This window comes from Canis aureus, chromosome 32, assembly GCF_053574225.1.
Source record: "Canis aureus isolate CA01 chromosome 32, VMU_Caureus_v.1.0, whole genome shotgun sequence".
Lineage (NCBI taxonomy): Eukaryota > Metazoa > Chordata > Mammalia > Carnivora > Canidae > Canis > Canis aureus.
In genome coordinates this window covers 36689733-36711921 of record NC_135642.1, presented here as the reverse complement: position 1 = coordinate 36711921, position 22189 = coordinate 36689733, and the positions used below count along the sequence as shown (strand labels likewise).

Here is a 22189-nt window from a genome sequence, read left to right as displayed (position 1 = left end):
CGTGTGGAGAACGGACTGCGGGGGCAGGGGCAGCGCGAGCCTGGTGGGGGCTGCCTGGTGGGGGCTGCCGGGCCGTCCAGGCAGGGGCCTTGGAAGAAGACACGAGTGGCGGAATCAATACATTTTGAAGGTAAAGACAACAGGTCTTCGAGGTGGGCTAGATGTGGGGTGTGAAGGAGGAAGGAGCCCAGACTGGGGGCCAGAGTGTTAGCTTGGGCACCGGGAGGACCTCCACGTCTCCCCCAGTACTGAGGGGGGGGGAGCGGTGGACGGGGTTCTGGATGTGTGTGTGGCACCAGGAGTCTGCTTTTGGGTGTGTGGAGATGCCACTTAGCCCCGCCACTCAAATCCGAGCCTCTCTGAGCCTCCGCTGTAAAGTGGGGGTGCCCACACTTACCCGGCAGGAGGGTTCCCGGAGGGTGGCTGTGAGTGGCCCGAGAGGAGTGAGGGGCACTGGGCCTGGGGAATGGGGGCGGGCCTCAGAGCCGCTTGGGGCCATTGCCCACTCCCCACGCACTGCCCCAGGATCCCCGTGTCCGAGTGGGCCCTGCTGTCGGGGGCCAGGCCAGCAAGGAGCATACAACCGGGTCCTGAGGTCCGGGATCGGTGGCCGGCTCCGCCGCTCCTGGCCATGGGACTTGGCTCGGGGACCTGCGTGCCTCAGTCTTGTCTGTCAAGCGGGCTGGGCTGTGGGCCTCATCCAGCACGTGCGGAGGCTCTCGCGGCGCTGGCAGGTGCCTGAGGGTGGGCAGCTGGGGCGCTGCCATAGGTCCTTGCCAAGTGGGGGCCCTGCCCCCCCCGGGGTAAGAGGCTCCCCACACAGTACGACCCGCATGAGGGGAGGCAGTCACAAAGCAGTAATACTTTTATTCCCATCAGTGATGCTGACGGGCCTGACCGTTTACAAAGAAAAATGTTAGGAAAAAAGAGGGGCAGGGGTACAGAAGCCTCCATTCTCGACACCCCCACCCCCCTGCCCACCCCAGCCAGTGCCTCCAGACCAGAGGAGGCGAGGGCTGGCCACTCCCGAGGGCTCCCTAGGCTAGGCCATCTGCCAGCAGAGTGGGAGGTGAGAGCAGGGAAGCCGGGCCCAGCGAAGCTCTTCTGGCGCAGACAGCAAACAGAAAGGGGGTGCAACAGGTAGGTTGTCCCCTGGCGACCGGTTCGGGGCCCCTCTGCAGCATCACAGGGGCCCCTGCTGGCTCCGCCTCTCCTCCAGCGCCCTGCACACCCACATGGACACCACGGCGGCGTTTCCGTCATTGAACTGCATGATGAATGGGTGGCCCTGTTGGGGGGGGAGGAGAGGCTTTGACACACATTCCTCAGAGTCTGCACGTCATCACTCTTGCCCAGGCCTGTTCTTGGCCTGGAGCTTCTCCACCTCCACACCCCCCAGCCCCGTGAGGTATGGAGGGCACCATCAACCCATTTCACAGCTGGCTGACTGAGGCCGGGGGCAGGGCAGCGCCCGCTCCCTGCAGGGCTGGGTGGTCCTGGGCTCCACTACCTTCTCCTGAAAGCCTGGCCAGCCTGCAAGCCGCCGGGGGTAGGGGGGTCCCCAGTGACCCGCCGTGGGCTGGCCTTCGGAGGGGCCCACACTGCCTCCACGTGGCCTGTCTCGGGCTCTAACCTCCTTAGCCCACAACGCAGGCCACGCTGGATTTGGCCAGTCCCCTCCCCTGCTCTCCTGAAGAATCAGGATTCACATTCACGATCTTAGGGCCCCTCGGGACTTCCCAGGGACGGTCAGAAAAAAGCAGGGGGCAATCAGAGTCACCCTGACCACGGGTCAGGGGTGAAAGGGAAACTGAAAAGCATTCGCCTTCCTCCTCGTCACGAAGTGGCATCTCTGCCAGGAACCGCACACCTGGCAGCTTCCTCCTCTACCAAAAATGTACCTGAGACTCAGGGAGCCCCCTGCTCCCTTCCCTTCCCCCAGCTCCTCCTCTCTCACCCCTGCAGCCTTCCAGCTCCAGCTTCCCTGCACTCTCCAGCTTTTTTCAGATTTATTTATTTGAGAGAGAGAGAGAGAGAGAGAGAGAGAGAAGGGGGGAGACAAAGGGAGAGAGTGAACGTGTGAGTAGGGGAGAGGCAGAGGCAGAGAATCTTCAAGCAGACTCCCTGCTTAGCATGGAGCCCAACACAGAGCTTCATCCCATGACCCATGAGATCATGACCTGAACAAAACCCAAAACCAAAAGTCAGAGTCCAGCCGACTGAGCCACCCGGGTGCTAGTGCACCTTCCGGCTTCCTGAACCCTTCCTGGGCTCCCTTTCACCTCCTCACTGGTGTGAGCTGGGCTCCCAACACTGCCCTCCCAATATACTCCAGTCTTGCCCAGCAGCCCCCGGGGATAGCCAGCCACTGGCCACCTGCTTGAAGCTCCAGGCTGCCTCAAGATGAGTTCCTCACATGCCAGGAGGGATGTGGGCCCGGGACTCTGCCCTGGGTGCCCAGATCCCAGTGTCTGCAGGGAACGGTCCAAAACCAGACCAGGGGTGGGAATGGGGCTGCTTGGTCAGACCTGCTGTGTTCCTGGGGACAGAAAGGAAGACCATCCAGGCTTCCTGACCCTGGACTCATGCTGCCTCCCCTTACCTGGCTTTCTCAATTCAGGCAAAGACAACCATCCCCAGGAGCATCCTGCATGGTCTAGTTCAGAGACATCCAGAACACTGGCAGGAGGGCAGGGAAGGTACCAAGGGCACTCAGCCGGGGGCAGCAGGGCCCATCACGGACCTAGGCCTGGAGTCCATCTGGGCACCTTCTGTGATCTGCTCGTGGCATTCCACGGGGCTCCCAACACACCTGTGGGACCACTGGGGGGAGCAGGTGCCCCTTGCAGACTGCCACTGGGGAAGGGGAGCTGGAGGCCAGGTCGGCTTGGTGCCTGCAGGCAGCTGGGTTGGGGGCCCGGGGCAGGAGAGGCCCAGGAGAGCCTCTATCTTGACTCCCAGCTAGAGCGCTCTCCACCGTGTACATGCCTACCTTACACCTGCGTTCCTAAATCGCTGCCTAAACACAGGGAATTCTTCCTAAAGTCCGAGTGTGCACATTTCCTTTCCGGGAGGCTCAGGAGAGGCGACCTTGCGCCCTTGTGAAGAACAAAGGGAGAAGCTGTGCTCAGAAGCCGATGGGCCCCCTCCCCCCAAGCCTGGGGTAGCACAGTGTCACTTTCCCAGAATGCCCGGTGACTTTGGGGCCCATATGCTCCATCTCTGTTATCATCTGTTCGGGAACAAGCAGAGCGGAACTGCAGGAGGGGAGCGCGGAGGCATTCCTCCAGTCATGGGAAGGCTGATGGCCGCGCTGCAGGGAAGCATTTGCCCAAGTGCCCTGGGAGGCGGGAGGAGGAGGAGGAGGAGGAGGAGGAGGAGGCGGAGGAGGAGGAGGAGGAGGAGGCGGCGGCCGCATGCACTGCTCTGGCGGCGACCCTGCCCCTTTCCCGCCCTCCTTGGCGGAGGTGACTCTCCTGTCCTGCCAGTCCTGATGCTTCACACCAGCCTGAAGCGAGTGACCTGGACGAGTGGCCATGTCCCCAGCTGCAGTCGACTGGCAGGGGAGAGATGAGTGGAAGAGTCACAGAGGGAGGCAGACAGGGGACACAGACAGATAAGGAGGGGAGCCCCCGCCTCTCTAGGCAGCCGGCCTGTGACATGTGAACTTGGGAGCCATCAGCAGGGTGGCCCTCGGGTGACCGAACATACGGAGAAAGCCGGTGTGCAGAAGGGAGGGCAGAGGGGAGCAGGGCGGAGCAGCAGTGGCCTCCGGGGCTGCTGAGCACCTCACAGTCGGGGGAAGAGCCACCCATCACAGGGGGGCACTATGACTTCCCCTGAGCGGGCCTGGGCTCCCAGGGTCGCACGTTTCTGCCGCCCGCACCCACTGCCTGGGGCTCTCCCGGGCTGGCCGGGAGGGGACAAAGGGGGAGAATCGAATACCAGGTCACAACTGCCCTCACCTTCATGTCTGTCCCGTGATCCAGCCCCTCCTGGATGGAGGTGACATCGAGACTGTGAGCCCGACCTGGCCCAGATCCTGTCCTCTGTCAGCGCCATGCCTTGGACACACTGGGAGAAAGCCCGCTCTGCCATGGTGGCAGGTCACGTACACCATCATCCCATTTTACAGACGAGGACACTGAGGCCCAGAGAGGGAAGCGACGGGCTGACAGTGCTGGGGCTGAACCCAGCCATCCTGGTTTCGAGGCTGCTGCATTCTCAGGGCTGGTCTGTGCCCCTGTGACCCTGGCAGCGTGTGTCCTCGCCTTCCCGTCTAGAATACAGTGGCACTCCTCCAGCCCCGACATGCACGACGCGGGAACTTCTCAAGACTTTAATGAGCAAACAGATAAAATCCGACGGACGGTCATGGGGAAAGCATGAGAACCAGTCAGCCACTCTGGGGTGCCTGGGTTCCCAGGTGGCCCTGGACAGGCCTGAGCAGATGCCAGCACGGCCAGACACATGCCCAAGGCGGACGGCAACGACACCCTCCGTGACACTAGTCCTGAGTCCAGCCCTATGGAGGAGTGCTGTGTGCCAGGCACCTGCCGGGGGCTTTGTCCTGACTTTCCCACCGAATCCCCACGCTCACTCTGGAGGCGCACGTAGCGATCTGCCCTCCAGATGAGGAAACAGGCACGCAGGGACCCGTCCGAGGTCGTCGGAGCAAGTGGCTGGGCTGGACCCACGACGTGGATCTCCTGACTCCAAATGCTCTCCTGTACCTGCCACCAGAGAGACTTTGCAGGCCTCTCTCGGGCTCTTCACGAGGCCCCGGAGGGCTCGAGCCTCCTGCCCTGCTGGCGGGAAGCGCCGTCCCTCCCTGGGAAGAGGAACCCGGACACGGACCAACTGTCGCAGCCCCCATCAGGCTACAAGGCAGAGGAGCGTGCTGCGGCCCACCTGCACGGCGGGACCCCTTCGCAGCTTGCCAGGAGCATCCCACCCGGCCAGGGCGGCTGCCCGGGTACCAGGCCTCTGTCCTCCAGGGAGGACACGTGTGGGCAGCCCCTCCACCGAGGCTGGCGGCCTGCGCCGGGCCGGGGCTCCTGCTGACCTCGGCGGCCTCCTCGCCAGGCGGTGGGAGCCACTCTCAGTTCCCGGATTCTCTCAGGGCCAAGGGCAGCTATTAAACCAGCCAGGGGTGAAGCGTGCTGGTCCACCAACTTCGCCGCAGAAGACGGAGACAAAGGAAGGCAAAAAGACGGGATGGCAAGAAGTACGATGGCTCTGAAAGTGGGACGCGGGGAAGCACGAGAGGGACGGGTCAACGGCCGCCTATGACAGCTGGCACCCCTGGTGTGGCCACGGCCACGGCCACGCGGGGCTGAGCAGCAGATCCTGCCAGCACAAAGAGGGGCGCCCATGGAAACCAAGAGCTCTGCGGGAGGAGCAGTAGTTGTCTCCTCCTTCATCTGGGCAAAGTGATCTGTGGTTGCTAGTGTGACTCTGCCTAGGTAATGATGTCCCTATTTTTCCCATCCATTTATTTCATCACGACGAGACGCCTTCTGGACTGACAGCAGAGCACTCCCGAGTCCCCCCAGGTGGGCAGTGCTCTTCCCTCTGCTGGGGGGAGGGTGGCAGCGGGGAGGTGGGGAGTTCGTGTGCCCACTGCACAGGTGGGAAAAGGAGCTCCGGGCCTGCTGCCCTGCTAAGAGCTGCCCAAGGCTCAGGCCTCTGGATTGCTCATGCTCTGCCTTTAGTTGGGTTTTGACTTTTTCCCAAATGAGAATTTACCTACTGGGTCTCCACACTTCCTTCTCTTGTGTAATTTCCTAAAGAGCATCATGCATCTGAATCATTACTACCACGCTGGTGTAGCTGCCACGCTGACACGCAGTAGGCCCTCGATTAGTAACAGGCCTGCGGCAGGACAAAGCCATCGCATATTCTGTGTGTCGCCATCTACTCACCAAGCACTTGTCGTGTGCCTTCTGGCTGCTTGATATTGGCACATGGTCTCGAACCCTCCTGGCACCGCCGTTTATAGACAAAAGGAACTGGGGTGTCAAGAAACGGGACCCGGGGCAAGGTCACGGAGCTAGGAAGTGACAGTCTTAGGGTTTGAATCCAAGACTCTCTCCTGTCACGGAGGACATCACCTACTGTGCTCTCAGAGGTCAGGCACAGTTGAGTTCTAAATTTCTGCTTTTGAGGAGCCTGGGTGGCTCAGTCAGTTAAGGGTAGGACTCTTGGTTTTGGCTTGGGTCATGATCTCAGGGTTGTGGGATGGAGCCCCACGTTGGGTTCTGTGCTCGGCGGGGAGTCTGCTTGAGATTCTCTCCCTCTCTCTCTCTCTCTCCCGCTGCTCGCCAAGTGCTATCTCTAAGGGAAAAAAAATTTTTTTAAAGTAAATTTCTACTTTTTAAAAAGAGTATCTTATATATCATAGGTGTTTAGCAAATGTTTTTTTAAAATACTTTATTTATTCATTTGACACAGAAAGAGAGAGAGAGAGAGAGCGTGTGCACATAAGCAGGGGGAGCAGCAGGTTCCCTGCTGAGCAAGGAGCCTGACATGGGGCTAGATCCCAGAATCCTGGGATCATGACTTGGGCTGAAGGCAGATGCTTAACTGACTGAGCCACCCATGTGCCCCAAAAAATGACTTTTTAAAAAAGATTTATTCATTTGAGAGAGAGTGCACAAGGACTAAGGAAGAAGGGCAGAAGGAGATTTTTTTTTTTTTTTTTTAAAGATTTTACTTTTTTGGGCAGCCCTGGTGCTCAGTAGTTTAGCGCCGCCTTCAGCCCGGGGGTGTGATCCTGGAGACCTGGGATCGAGTCCCACGTAGGGCTCCCTGCAAGGAGCCTGCTTCTCCCTCTGCCTGTGTCTCTCTCTGCCTCTCTCTCTCTGTGTCTCTCATGAATAAATAAAATCTTAAAAAAAAAGATTTTACTTTTTTATTTGAGAGAGAGAGAAACAGAGCATGAGCAACTGAGGAGAGGCAGAGGGAGAAGCAGACTCCTGGCTGAGCAGGGAGCCCAACTCTGGGCTCGATCCCAGGACCCTGAGATCATGACCTGAGCTAAAGGCAGATGGTTAACTGAGCCACCCAGTCACCCAGGGAGAGAGAATCTTAACAGATTCCACACTCAGCGTGGAGTCCGATGTGGGGCTCAATCCCATGACCCTGAGATCACAACCTGAGCAGAAACCAAGAGTTGGAACACTTAACCAACTGGACCACCCAAGGGCCCCCTCAACAAATGATTTTTAACTGGTAACTGCAGTTAAGGTGACAAAACGGCCTATCTGTGTCCCCCCTTGTTCAAAGTCCTATGTATTAGGCACTTCTATTCAAACAATTTATGTGATAATCAGCAACTCTAAGTACTATTATCTCCATTTTACAGATGAGGAAGTCAAGGCAACGAAGGTTGAGAAAGCTGCCCAAGGCCTTGGAGCTTGAATACCGGGTTGTCTCCAGAGCCCGAGCCCTCAGCCAGGGTGCTGACCTGTGTCACCAGTGCCAGAGCTGGAGGATGGCGGCCCCCACCCTACAGGACAGCCTGCCCTCAGAGCAGAAGTGGGTGGTCTAGCTGAGAACTCCCGCTTCCCTGGTTCTCCACTCCTTCTCTCTGGGCCTAGTCTTTAAAGAAGCTGGAAAACTTAGGTCTCGGGCCTGGAAACTTCCCAGGGCTCCAGACACCAGAGCCTGAAGGTAAGCACAGAAAGAACAATCAGAAACTGGATGTCCAACAGCTGACTATACCCTAAACTTAAGATCTCCTTCTATGGGGCCTTCCATCATGTCTCCTCACAAAAGATGCCATCTGTCCCAGACAGAACTGTGCACACACCTTCCTGCTGACCTCCCTAGAGCACACGCTTGGTTCTGCCTTGGGTTATCATCATTGGAACCATTTTTACCCTGACATTAGACAGGAAACTACTTGAGGGCGGGGGAAAACTGATCACATAGCAGCCACCAAGAAAATTAGCGGGACTGGTCAGTTATGGCATTTCCCCAGGGGCCTGCTGCCAGGCTGAGAAGCGTCACAGGCTGGGGTGGGCAGGCCTAGCGAGAAGGCGCCACAAGCTGAGGCTGCTCTACACTCTTGGGGTCGGGGGTCCTCTCTGGACCACAGGACGAGCCCCAGGCCACCAGGCACTCCTCTCCCACCAAGGAAGCTGCTTGAGAGAGAACGCCAAGGACCCAAAGGCCCGTTGAAGCAAGCAGGCCGAGCCCAGTTGCATTTTAGACAAGTTTAAAACAAGTGAAGAGTCCAGCAGGCTGCTCACGTGAGCTGGCAAGGGCGGCCTCCTGATTAGGTGGTGCCTGTTAGGGGTGCCCCGAGGGGCTGAAGGCGCCCCAGTGTCACCACAGTGTCCACCACTTCGTGTTTCCTGGCTGGGCCCGCAAGCCTTGCCTGAAGGTTCTCTGCACGTCCCCTTTAGGATTCCGGCCCTAGTGGTGGGCTAACACTTCAGGTCCTTCTCGGCCATCGTGGAGGAGCAGCAGGACTGGATGGGACCTCAGAGGCCAGTGGAGCCACAGGATGTGAGGGGTGCTGGGGCTTCTACGTGTTTGATTAAGGTTGTCAAGAAGTATTTTAACTCTATTTGTAAAAACCTAATTAAAAAAATAATGTATGTACTCATCTACCTAACTCATGTGTCATGCTGAATACTGGCCTGAATACTGGCCATCGTCACTGTGCACCGTGGCCAGAAAACTTGTTTTTTGAACAATTGGAGCAGAGCTGGTCCTGCTTGTTGGATCTGTGCACGTTACTGAACTTCTTCTGTGTGGGTTCACAACTGGGAGGCGCACTGGCCATTTGCAAAACCTCCTGGCTGTGATGTCAAGTCACACCGTAAAGACCTATAACGCTGTGAGTGCCACACCACCCAGTGGCTGCCCCAGGAGGCCCAGCAAGGGCAGTGAGGGTCAAGGCTGCTCTGAGTTTCTGAGGCTGCCGGTCCCAGTAAGCTCCACCTACCTCTTGTCTGACCTGCAGAGGTACCATAAGCAGCTCATATGAACAGCTGCTAGTCACTGTCAGTGGCTAAAAGCTTTCTGCTGTTCCCTTTTGTCAAGCTTCTATGTGGGTTCATCAATGCCTCAGCTGAGCAGGCATCTGGGTAAGTCAGGATTTCCTTGACTCTGTGCTCCTGAGACAACAGCAGAGGGAGGCTGAACGCTCCTGGAGACAGGACTGTAAGTCTCACCGACTCTTAGATTTTGTGTCCTTCAAGAGAGGGCTGATAAACGACTTGCTAAAGAAGTGTCCACAAGAAAGACTAATACATTCATGCTAAAGAACACCCTTTTTTTCTCTATTAAAATTGGGGTGCTGCATTAATGTCACATAATAAAAAAGACTCCACTGCTAAAGGTTCAAAACCACTAATGGAATCCCTGCTTACCTAGGAGGTAAGTCAGAGTAGAGAGCGAGAGGACTTCTAAAAGGAGGCACAGATGTCCGACGTCTGTCAACCTGCTGACAAGTGGCAGGGCAGCGGGCAGCCTTTATAGTATTAATTACATGACATAATAAGTCATACTCACCCCTGGGGTCAACTCTGCCTTTCAGGCTGGGTGTGCCAGGCTGGTCACCAGGTGGAGCTGGGGAAGGAGGTGGCAGGAGGGGAGCCCCCACGAGCGACTCAGTGGGGAAGAGCTGAGGCAGCTCAATAAATACCCTTCTCTCTGTCCCTGTGTGGGGTAATGCAAGGAGCTCTGGACAGAGTCAGGAAACCCACTTGTTGCTACCCCAGAACGATGGCTCGGGAAGGGCCACGATTGCCTCCGGGGGGGAACCTCCATTCCCCAGGAGTCATCGCTCTTCCTAGAAGGCCTTCTGCTGTTCATACACTCCTGAGTCCTGCCCCCAAGGAGGAGAACACTGAGAGGGAGGGCTGGGGTCTCCTGTCCATGGGGCAGTGGGGGGCACATTCTGGCCTGCCCTCTTGTTGGGGGAAGCCTGGGGTTGCTCACCCCTGGGACTCAGGAAATTCCCAGTAAGGCAACTCAGGCCACAGGGTAAGGATGGGCTTTAATCAGGGCGCACTTTATTTATTTATCTATCTATCTATCTATCTATTTATCTATCTATCTATCTATCTATTTAATCAGGGCTTTAGAGAAGTAAAGCTGATACTTGCTTTCCATTGTCTCCCAAGTCCTGGGTCTCTGATGGTTTTGAACATGAGCACAATGTTTGCAGGACTCCTCAGTCCCAGCCAATACCGCTGCTCCCTCTTCCTCTTGGAGTGGGGTGTAAGGATCACACGAGATCACCAGCCCCCACACAAGGCTTCTCAGACACAGGTGGGCAGTGTGAGGGCTGCTGATTACTCTAAGATGCCACAGTAAGAGGGGGGTGTGGGCCTTATCTCTGTGCAGCTAGTGTGGAATATGCCTGTCTCCCCAGCTCGGCTTTCTAAAATGTGCTTTCTCAGCCTCTGATTTCTAAAGCTTTTCCCTGGGTGGAGGTCTGATGCGGGGTATGTGTGTGTGGGAGGGGTGTGTGGGGGTGGTCCCTTTCAGCCCTTCATTTTCTTTTAAGACCTCAAAAAACAGTTTGCAGCTGTGACATGCCATTTCAATCAACCTTCCCGAGTTTATTCTTCACAATTGCTACAGAAATAGATGTTTCTCCCCAAATATTCAATTATTAACAGCAAATTGCTTACCTCTAGCCATCCTAGACTGTACACAGGCATCTAAGGAGGGTCAAGGAGCTCTCCACCTTTCATCTGAATAGATCTATGTGCTCCTTCACGGAGTAATTGGTCAGAAAATGGCCCATCGAGAGAACAAGGTATTTGCAGAGGTCTCTGTGAGTCATTCTCGGGCCTGTGCAGTGTGGTACAGGGCAGGGGCATAGGGTGACTTCAGAGGGACATGGTGAGAGGGGTAGACATGTGGGATGCCAGCACTGATGAGTGTGTGCCAGAGGAAGCTGACCCATGCGAGAGGCAGAATGGTGCCCCCGGCCCATGTAAGGGGTGGGGGGCTGTGGTGGCTGCCTGGCAGGAAGGAACTCAGGACCACGGAGGATGCTGGCTCCCTCAGGCAGTCTCAGGGTGGGCAGATGCCCAGTGGGGTCAGGATCAAAGCGTTGCCAGAGGCAGAAAGGGGGTCTTGCTTCAATAATGCTAGGACTCTTTGCTGAGAGGCTGAATCCGCAGCAAGTCCAAGCAGTGACTATGGGGCCAGTTACCGATCGATGTCTTAGACGTTCAAGGTTGGTCTTTTGGGGTGATGGCTGTATGGTGGTGGAGGTTTAACGACGCAATGCTCAGGAGGGTGGATTTTCTCTTCTGCTCTCTTTTTTTTCTTACCCCTTAAGATTTGATGTTTGAGCTCAGAGCCCTTTGCTGAATGTGTGCATCTACTTGTGTGTGTGTGTGCCCGCGTGTGTATGTGAGCATGTGAGTGTATGAGAGGTGGGGGGGGGTAGTCAATGAGAACCAGCACAATTTCTGGCACACAGTCGGAGCTCAGTACATTTGCTGAACACAACAGAATGGACTGATTCTGACAGTTGAGATTATGGGAGATCCAGACAGCCTAAAAGCCTTCCCTCTACATGGCCCTAGCCATGCTAGATAATATGGAGCAGTTTTAAAATGCATGCGTGAACTCATAAGAAAGAAAGAGAATCCATAAGTGCTGACAAGGAAGAGGGAACCGGAAACCAGAATAAGAGAGTGGAAGTATGTGGCTTTATGGGGGTTACTGGTTCCAGGAATGCAGTCCTGACAGGAATTAAGAACTAAGCAGAAACAGGAGACAAGGTCCCTCAGGGGGCTGACCTTGAGACCCTGAACAAAGCTGAGACTACAGAAAGGGGGAGCTGTAAAAAGTCTACCTGTCAGCAAAGGGGACCTGAAGGTGACCCTGAGGGGAGTTGCGCAAGAAATACAAAAGCAGGGTGGATCCCTGTGCGGCTGGGGACTGAGTGTACTACCTCTGTAGTCTGAGAATCCCAGGCTGAGAAATTAATATAATGTTGATCTTGAGCTAGCGATACTCTGGAATGTCTGCCAGAAGCACATAAAAAACCATTCTGGGCAATTCTTCTGAAATTTAGGAGTTTCCAGAGTAATAAACCCCATTCCATATGAGCTTACAGTAAAAAATTCCAAAACATGGGAGGATATAATTCACCACAGACAAGGATGAGCAGACAAGACACATGCGGGAAGAGGAGAGTTTCTCAAAACTGAGATAATAGGAAAATAATTGGGAGGGTAAATGTAAAAAACATGTGTATCTAAAAAGATGAAAGACATAAAAGAAGAAAGTGAAATACTAAGAAAAGAATAAGACATGATAAAAAAAGAAAGAGATTTGAAAAAGAATTTAACTTCTAGAAATAAAACATACGGTCCCTGGAAAAAAAAAACAGTGTATGGATGAGGCAGTTCTAGCAGACTGCAAACAGCTAAGAGATAGTTAGTAAGCTAGAAGAATGGCCAGAGAAGATCCAGGGCACAGTGGAGCGAGATAAAATTTTCATTCATTCATTCATTCATTCATTCATTCATTTATTTAAAAGATTCTATTTATTCATTCAGGAAACACCCCTCTCCCCCCCCCCCCCACACACACACAGAGGCAAAGACACAGGCAGAGGGAGAAGCAGGCTCCATGCAGGGAGCCCGATGTGGGACTCCATCCCGGGTCTCCAGGATCATGCCCTGAGCCGAAGGCTGCGCTAAACCACTGAGCCACCCGGGCTGCCCCAAAACTTTCTTTTAATGTGAAAGACAAAGGCCTGGAAGAAAGACTGAGACAAGACTGAACACATGGGGGGAGAGGTAATATCCAGAGACAAGAGCTGAACATTTTGAGAGCTGATGAAAGATGTGAATTCTCAGATGAAAGAATCACAATGATCTCCAAATAGAATGTATATAATTAAAGCTACACCTAGACAAATCATAGAGAAAGTGCAGAATAACAAGGACAGAGATGTTTTGTGTAGAGTGGGCGGTGACGGGGCAGCCAGCAGATTCTCACCAGGAAGAGTAGAAGCCAGAGGACAACAGAACATCTTCAAGGCCCCAGGAAGAACTGCCAGCCTATACCACCAAACCTGACCTGATTAAGCTAACAATCAAGAGTTACCCCAAAGCAAAGACAATCCTGAACAAAAAACTCAATTGTTTCGCCACCCACAGACACTCCCCAACAGAACTCTTAATGGAGGAAGTACAATGCAACAGCAACAAGGAACAAACAACTGGTAAACACACAGATAAACCTAAACAAGCACTGATTTTGATTATATATATATTAGACTGCAAATAAATAAAGAACACAAAGATATTAGATAGAAAGGTATCACAGAGATGGCCAATTCAATAAAATACTGGTCCTTCAAAAAATTAGCAAAGCAGGCCAACCTCTGACAAAATTGACAAATTGACAAGCACACATCATTGGGGATGAAAATAGGATATATAACCACAAATTCAGAAAACACAATAATGACATTCCATATGGATGCTATGAGGCCAAACATTTTTGAAAATGCAGAGTGATGACTCCACAGCAGAGTGGGGTGGGGCGAGATGGATAAATACATGGTGGGGGCGGGGAGAAGGGTGGTATGAGTGGGGACTGGGAGGTGCCCAAGAGCCCTGACTATACATCACCCCAGTAGGTGAGCCATGGGTTCTGAGCCCTGGTATCACACTTTCAACTTTTAAAAGAACGTCCTATCCATTGCCTTATCTTATTTCAAGAAGCATCCAGTTAAGTGAGGGCTGCTACTTCTTATAATCCATCTTAGTAACAGCTTTTCTGGTTTCTTAATAAAGATAAGCAACTGGGATGCTTGGATGGCTCAGTTGGTTAAGTGTCTGCCTTTGACTCAGGTCACGATCCTGGAGTCCTGGGATCAATCCTGGCATTGGGCTCCCTGGTCAGTGGGGAGTCTGCTTCTCCCTCCCCCCTCCTCTCCTGCCCCTCCTCCCTACTTGTGCTCTCTCTCTCTCAAATAAATAAAATCTTTTTTTAAAAGACTTTATTTATTTATTCACAAGAGACACACAGACAGAGGCAGAGACACAGGTAGAGGGAGAAGCAAGCTCCATGCAGGGAGCTCAATGTGGGACTCGATTCCGGGACCCCAGGATCACCACCTGAGCCAAGGCAGACGCTCAGTCACTGAACCACCCAGGCGTCCCTCAAATACATAAAATCTTAAAAAAAAAAAAAAAAAAAAAAAAAAAAAAAAGGAAGAACCATTTGCATGAAGCCTGAACCCAAAGTGGACATTTTCTGATGCTACCAAATCAATAAAAAACACAGAAGAAAGAAAATTGCTAAAGACCACTGAATGTCAAAATTTTGGGTACATAACTAATTTAAGTGCCATCTTTTTTATTGTTTTCAGCTGTGATGCCCCCGAGTTAACTGAGCCTCACTCAAGTTCAATGGAATGGGTTACTACAGGAGTGAGTGTGGGGAGCCCATGGGACTGGCTGGGGCAACACTTTTGGAAAATCTGAAGTAAGAGCATTTAACAATGGCCAAAGCTGTTAGGCCTAGTCTACAAAATACAGGATTGAAAATCACATCACCAGTTACTCCAGAGTTTCTGCTATCAGCAACCAACATTTTCCATTTGGAACTGCCCCTCTTTTTCTTTTTTTTAAAGGATAGCCACAAAAAAGGAGCAAGCCATTTGAAAATTCTGATCATTTTGTGTCCCAGCAGCAAATAAAAATCATCAATAGAACCTACTTTTTTTTAGCCTTGAGCAATATTTTCTAAAACAAAACACAAAGAACCTGTGGTACTTAACTATTCTGTTATTGATTTACTGTGGTTTGCAAGGTAATGTTGAAGAAAATTAAATGTACGGGAGCCTGAAATGCGTTTTCTGTGGCGGTGAACGGTGTGGCTTGTGTTTTCTGAGGCAGTGTCGTTGGTCATGCGCACGATGAATGACTAAGGGAACACACTTCATCTGGTTACAAATAAGCTGTCCGCCTTCACTGCAGAGCCTTATGAAACCAAAGTCTACTTTCACTGTTAAGAAGGAAAAAGTTACTTCATTACAAGCTCGCTTCTCCTGGCATTTATGCTCCAGTTTTCAATCAAATCCAATACAGATGAGTATTGAAAGGCTTCTAGTTACCTGACGCTAGATCTGGTTTCTTTCTTTCTTTCTTTCTTTTTCTTTCTTTCTTTCTTTCTTTCTTTCTTTCTTTCTTTCTTTCTTTCTTTTCTTTCTTTCTTTCTTTCTTTCTTTTCTTTCTTTTTCTTTCTTTCTTTCTTTCTTTCTTTCTTTCTTTCTTTCTTTCTTTCTTTCTTTTTTAAATTAGGAAATCAAGTTATATATATATATATTTTAAGATTTTATTTATTTATTCAAGAGACACACACACACACACACACACACACACACAGAGGCAGAGACACAGGCAGAGGGAGAGGCAGGCTCCATGCAGGTAGCCCGACATGGGATTCGATCCCGGGTCTCCAGGATCACACCCTGCGCCAAAGGCGGTGCTAAACCGTTGAGCCACCCGGGCTGCCCTAGATCTGGTTTCTAAAGCCTCAGTACTTCCTTTGGCATAGTCATGGCTGGCTTACTTGGTCTCTTCAGAAAATAACAGAACTTCAACACGTTCAGGCCTACCCTAATTATTGACTCCAAAGCAGCAAAGTGGTCATATGGTTTCAAACGTGGACATTCACATACAATATGTTCCCTAGTTAAACGCCTGTTTTCAAATCTAGAAGCACTGGACATATCAACAGGTCACTATAATTTGACACCCTTATTTAAGATGAAGAATTTGGAAGTTCAGCTAAAACTTCATCACTTTTAGCTAGTCAGTCACTCAAGCCTTTATTCAAGCCAGTTTTCTTGTAGCGAAGACTTAGTGCAAACAAGCTTAGTATCTGGTTTTCCAATCTAAAGCACATAAGGAACAGTCAAAGGGTAGAGGAAGAGGCGAAGGTTGGCTGTTGGAGAGAAGAATGAGGACAGGAGTAAGAAGTGCCATTGATGAGGAACACCGACACCACAAAAACGGAAAGCCAGCGTGGGCTCAGTCAGGGCAGGGACAAATGGCCCTACACAAACAAACAAACAAACAAACAAACAAACAAACAAAAAACCAAATGGCCCTACACATGTTAGTATCAGGAGACACTGATAAGCAGAACCTAGCAACTAGACAATGTTCATAATGTTGATCTAGGGACATTCATTTTTTAAAAAGCTAAATCTTGGTGTACATATCTGTTTAAGAGAATAAGGAAATGTGGAATACACTTAAGAAGACCTCTTATCTGTAATTTTTTAATTTTAATTTTTAAAAAAAGATTTATTTGAGAGCGAGAGAGTGAGAGTGCGCACATGAACAGTGGGGAGGGGCAGAGAGAGAGAGGGAAAAGCAGGCTCCCAGCCGACCTGGGAGCCTGACCTGGGTCTGGATTCCAGGACCCCGAGATCATGACCTGAGCCAAAGGCAGACAGGTGCCCAACCGACTGAGCCACCCAGGCGCCCCTGTAATATCTTCTAAAGTTTTGGTTTTATAAAGAATAAGCTTCAGTTACCTGGATAGATTCTTTGTATGGGGCAGCTCGTTCACCAACAGAAGGTGTGGCGCTGCCCTCTGAGCTTTAGAACGTCAGTACTAAGCACGGTGAGAGTTCTCACTCTGCCCGGCGCCTTTCTGCAACACTGAGTGATGTCACGGGGCAGGGAAGCCCTCATATCGTCTGAATTCAGTAAAGACATATGGGGCCATTCGGGGCCCAAGTTTATCTCCGCTTCCTCTGCAGAGAGTTTGATTACTTCTAAGATTTATGGTCAAAGTGGAGAGAAAAAAAAGAAATACTTCACAAGAGCAGATTTATAACCTCATCTTGTTTTTTTGATAACATTAGGGATGACATCCTATGACAGAATCTTGGAATGACTGCTGGGCAACTTGGAAACTCAGTGGGAAGTTTTATATTTTGGGGGTTTGGAGCATTTTGTACTTATAAAGGTCAGGTAGGAAAGGGCCAGGGAAATGAGCCAGGGAGACGGTCAGAGAGTGAGTGTCAGCTGGTTTAATTTTCTGTGTCAACTCTGAAAATTAGATAAACAATGACAAACCAGGCTTTTTAAATGAACTTGTCACTTCTGGTTTTCTTGATACATGGTAACATTTTTCAAGCCCTGGTAGCCCTAAAGACAGATTTAACCCCTGAGAGGTTTCCGTGTTAAGTGTTCTGAAGTCCCCACATCTGAAAACAAAAGGTTCAGTCCAACTCTGTAACCCTCAAAAGAAAAACTAATTATCTTTGAAACTTAAATACTCTTCTCCTAACAATTAAGGGGACGTTGCTATAGCCAAAATGTTCAGCCTGAAATTTTCAGGATGGTCTCAACAACTTCAGTTTTCTTTTTTTTTTTTTCTTTCCATCATCTTCTTGGCTCTCCAGCCCAGCCCAGCCCATTCAACACAGTCCCTTGGTCTTTCGACCACTGTTCTAAGCAAGACTGTCTACCTTGAGCCGGTACTGGCTCTCCTCCCGCTAACTCAGGTGAGGACAGACACTGCTCTGTTCTCATGAAGACAACAGAATAACTGCCACCCCCCCCCCCCTTTTTTGGTGCTATCGTTAAGTCTACATTCCTGTGGCAACATGCTCCCCCATGGTGAGGGAGGGAGAGACCCGTGAGGCCTTTTAAAGATTTTATTTTTTTTTAATTTATTCATGAGACAACACACAGAGACAGAGAGAGAGGCAGAGACACAGGCAGAGGGAGAAGCAGGCTCCCTGCGGGGAGCCCGACTTGGGACTCGATCCTAGGACCCTAGGATCACACCCGGAGCCGGAGGCAGACGCTCAACCGCTGAGCCACCCAGGTGGCCTCCAGTGAGGCCTTTTAGTAGCTGCCCTTATTGGCTCTGCTATAAGCATATTTATTCAGAGATAACACAGTTTGAATATATTGATTTCAAGAGAGAAATACATATATTTACAGATACCAGCATTTGGTGGGGTTTTTCGTTCCACAAAGTGCTTTCAGGTCCATTATCTAAATTCTAGCGTCACAACCACCCCCATGAAGTAGCTGGACGGCATTACTGTTAATTATCTTCAATCTATGGATTCAAAAACTAGGTTCAGATTCAAGTGACTGGGGTAAGGTAGGGTGGGGATTTGAACCGGATGTCAGCTCCAAAGTCTGTGCCTCTGGTTACGATATGGCACAGCAGCAACGTAATCGGGACTGTTGTGAGCTCCTCCCTGTCCCAGGCACTTATCAGGTGCTTTCACATATGTTACTTAATGCCTCCTTCCGTCGAAGAAGCAGATGTCGGCCTGTTTATAAACATGGACAATGGAGCTCCGAGGCATGAAGGACTGTTGGGGGCTGACGTCACCCAGGTCCTCGATGTCCCATGTCACTCTTTCCCCACACCCTGCAGTTGGTAGAAGCTGCACCCCCCTAACAAAGCGTCTGCCATGGTCTGCCCTGGATAAAAGTAGGAAATAGGTGATTTTCAGCCCTCCAATCCCCACCGTGGCCTCATCCCTAAATTCTGATGTCCTTTTCTGATGTATAAGAGTCTCCTTTGCCAGTGTCCCATGTTCAAAATTACCTCTGCTACCAGCTAACTGCTGAGAAGAATATCACCTGATTAAACCAAGTCACAGGAAGGTAAGGAGAACTAGTAGGAGCGCCGGGACCACATGTGTTTGAGAGGAGGGCACCTGCCTGGCACAACTGCCATCTCTGGTCTCAGGTGGTTGGCCCGAGTGCGAGTGTGAGGGGCTCCATCTGTGCCCACACGTCATTTACCTCTGGCTCCTAGGAGCCAGGAGTCTCCCTAACAGTGCAGCTTCCCCCCAGCTCTGTGAACTCTGTCTTCTGTAAAATAAGACGAGCAGTGACCTCACAGGGAGGCCGTGTGTGAACCTCCTAGTGCAGAAGCTATCATGGAGACAGGTGTGTAGTCATGATTATTAAGGGCTGAAACTTGGCAGGACTTACCATACTTCTTTTCTTTTTTCTTTTTGTAGATTTATTTATTCATGAGACACACAGAGGGAGAGAGAGGCAGAGACACAGGCAGAGGGAGAAGCAGGCTCCATGCAGGGCGCCCAACGTGGGACTCCATCCCAGGTTTCCAGGATCCCGCCCTGGGCTGAAGGCAGTGCTGAACCGCTGAGTCCCATACCCAGGCTGCCCCCATACTTCTTTTCTAAGGAAATTTTTATAACACCCAGTGTATGTTTAGTGCTAAGTGTGGAAGACACTAGACCAGCTCTCCTGCACACCTTGTGGGTGGACGGGCAATAGAGAATTAGGGACCTTGCCAATTCTCCAGTAAGGAAGAATGTATTAAGGACTCTCAACACTCACTGAGCAGCCCCTGCCCTGAGCCTCAGGCCTAAAGGCCCAACTCACTCCCTCACTTAAACTAAGAACGAGCAAACTTCCCTGGGTTCAGAATTCCGTGTAAGTAAAACAAAATAGAAAAGAGGCATCCCAACTGTTGCACTCGTGCACAGCCTATAGACAAGACGGCAGTGCCCTCAGACAGCATTTCAAATACAGTTTATTAGTGTGTGATATGAAAAGGGTATTTTTATTGCATGATATAATGCAATGGGACCTTGGGCGCTCTGTGGAAAGACCTCACACTCAGAAGTGTAATGAACCCGTAGTCCCAAAAACATTATACTGTACATTAACCTATCATTAATGGCACATTAGGGCTAGGGGCATTGCACGCTTGCTGGTCAGGGCTCCATCAGGACAGTGTTGAGAAAACCACACAGTCTTCCCAGGCTTAAAACAAATAGAGAAAATAAATATTCCTGATGTCTACAGGCAGCTTTAAAGGAAGTTCAATCCCAGCTCTGCCTTGTAATTTCCAAGCTTGCTTTTTTTAAGAGACGAAGACACACAACTAAACAAAAGAAGAAAACGGCCCTCTTGCAGTGTACCCTCGGCTATTGGCTATGCAGCCTCAGTGCTGGCTCGGCAAGGTCACGATCAGATGGGCACTTTCGTTAGCATACAAGCTGCCCAAAGGACAGCTTGGATCCTGGATCCTTGGGCCAGAATCCCAGACCAGAGAGGCAGAAGGTGCCTTGGAGGTGGTACGTCCACCTCCCTCGCTTTCTAGATGGGGCATTCAAGGTTCAAAAACATGATGAAGCTGGGGCAGCCCAGGTGGCTCAGCAGTTTAGCGCCGCCTTCTGTCCAGGGCCTGATACTGGAGACCCGGGATGGAGTCCCATGTGGGGCTCCCTGCATGGAGCCTGCTTCTCCCTCTGCCTGTGTCTGTGCCTCTCTCTGTGTGTCTCTCATGAATAAATTTTTAAAAATCTAAAAAATAAAAATAAAAACAAGACAAAACAAAACATGATGAAGGAAGAGACAACCTACGCAACAGAGAAAGGGGCACAGTATGTGAAAAATATCACAAATGGCCAATAAATTGAAGAAAAAACTGTTCAACTTCATGCTTAATAAAACAATGAAATTGAAATGACTATTGCTGATAGATTGGCGATGATTCAAGTCTGGTAATCCAGCAGCAGAACAGGTGAGGGGGAGCTGGCATTCCCATAGCCAGTATACAAAGATGTGTAGAGAGATGGTCACCATCTTACTAGCAGAGATCTGGAAATGGTCAAAAGTTCTATGACAGGGTCCTGGTTAAATAAATATGGTACATTTATATAATGGATTACCATGTAGCCATTAAAAAGAACAAGGTAAAAAAAATAAAAAAATTAAAAAGAACAAGGTAGACTTTTGTATGATATGGAAAGATTCTAAAAGAGACTAAAGATATAGTAAGTGAAAACACAAGGTGAGGAAAAGGAACACTATAAACTACTATTAAAGGTGTTTTAACTCTGGAGAGCGGGGCTTGGGTCGTGGGAGGGGTTGGGAGACCACGAACTTCTTATTGTATATCCTCCTGTGCCACTGGAAATTTTATTTTTTTATTTTTTAAAGATTTATTTATTTGATAGAGTGAGAGCGAGAGAGAGAGAGAGAGAGAGCGCACAAGCACAAATGGTGCAGTGGGAGAGGGAAAAGCAGACTCCCCAGGACTCTGCCATTATGACCTGAGCTGAAGGCAGATGCTTAACTGACTGAGCCACCCAGGTGCCTCTGGAAATTTTAATCATGACTTAAAAACTAGTTTCAGAAAAGAAATGATGAGGGTAGGAGCAAACATTTTTGGGAACCTCTTATTTTCCAACTCCTATGCTATCTGCTTTGTGTGCTTCATCTTGTCTGGGTTTTCACAAAAACAGAAACAGTAAGTTAGTTACTATCACCCCTCTTCCACGAAGTGGGGATTGAAATCTCGAGGGGTGACATCATTTGTTCAAGGTGACCCTCGTCTCATCTACCTTCAATAACAAAACAGAGTATTTGTAAAATAGAGAAATTCTTCCCAAACTCTGATGCAGCCCACGGCCACTCTCCTGAGCGGGGACAGTCTACACTGGCTGACCCAGCGGTGATCCAGGACATGGGGGAGAAGGCAGGGCAGAGGCTACTCACTTTGGCCGAGGTCCAGTCAAATTTCTGGAAATATCTTATCTCCATAGCGCCCCTAGGGCTACACAGTGTTCAAGTAAGTGATGCTTGGCAGCCAGAGCTCAAACTCATGGGGTAAGTGTTTCTCTGATTAAACACAAATCATCTCCCCCCCAAACAAACAAACAAACAAACAAAAACACAAATCAACTTCAAAGGACACCCAGTTGCAGGTACATGGAGGGGTAGCTGCCTCAGACCAGCAGAGTTACAAGGTGACGGTCAGGGCCTGCAAGTATCTGGGCAGCCCCACAACTTAGGACCGTCTGTGTCAAGTCTCCCCATCGCTGCAGAAAGTTTGCTCCCTGTTTTCCCATCCCTCCATTCTTCCCAATAACTGCCTTGTGATTTTCAGATAACAGACTTTGCAGCGATATTTTAAAATGCTGGATTTTATTTGTCCTAGGGTCTGCCAACACACGCTGTAATTAAAATGTTGATTAGTAAACAGTTTAAATATATGACAGACAATGCAGTTAAAGCCTACAGTTAGGTCAATATGTGATTTAGATTTGCCATTTAAAAAATCTCATTTAAATTTTGCATACATTAATCACTACCATACTTCAAGGTTCTGATATCCACCTGACTACAATATTAAAATAAAACTTGCTGCCCCAGGGAAATCC

At 50.5% G+C, this 22189-nt stretch overlaps 1 protein-coding gene across 8 annotated transcripts in view; it reads right to left on the bottom strand.

Annotated features, from left to right (window-relative positions):
* Positions 1-850: 850 nt before the first annotated feature.
* MAP2K5 (mitogen-activated protein kinase kinase 5) overlaps positions 851-22189 on the bottom strand; it is a 257977-nt gene continuing 236638 nt past the window's right edge. For all 8 annotated transcript variants that reach the window (XM_077881620.1, XM_077881621.1, XM_077881619.1 and 5 more), the window contains one exon: positions 851-1288. Coding sequence is in view for 5 of the 8 variants with exons in the window: in XM_077881616.1 (XP_077737742.1) it covers positions 1184-1288 (105 nt within the window). In the remaining 3 variants the exon portion in view is untranslated. The remainder of the gene's footprint in view (positions 1289-22189) is intronic.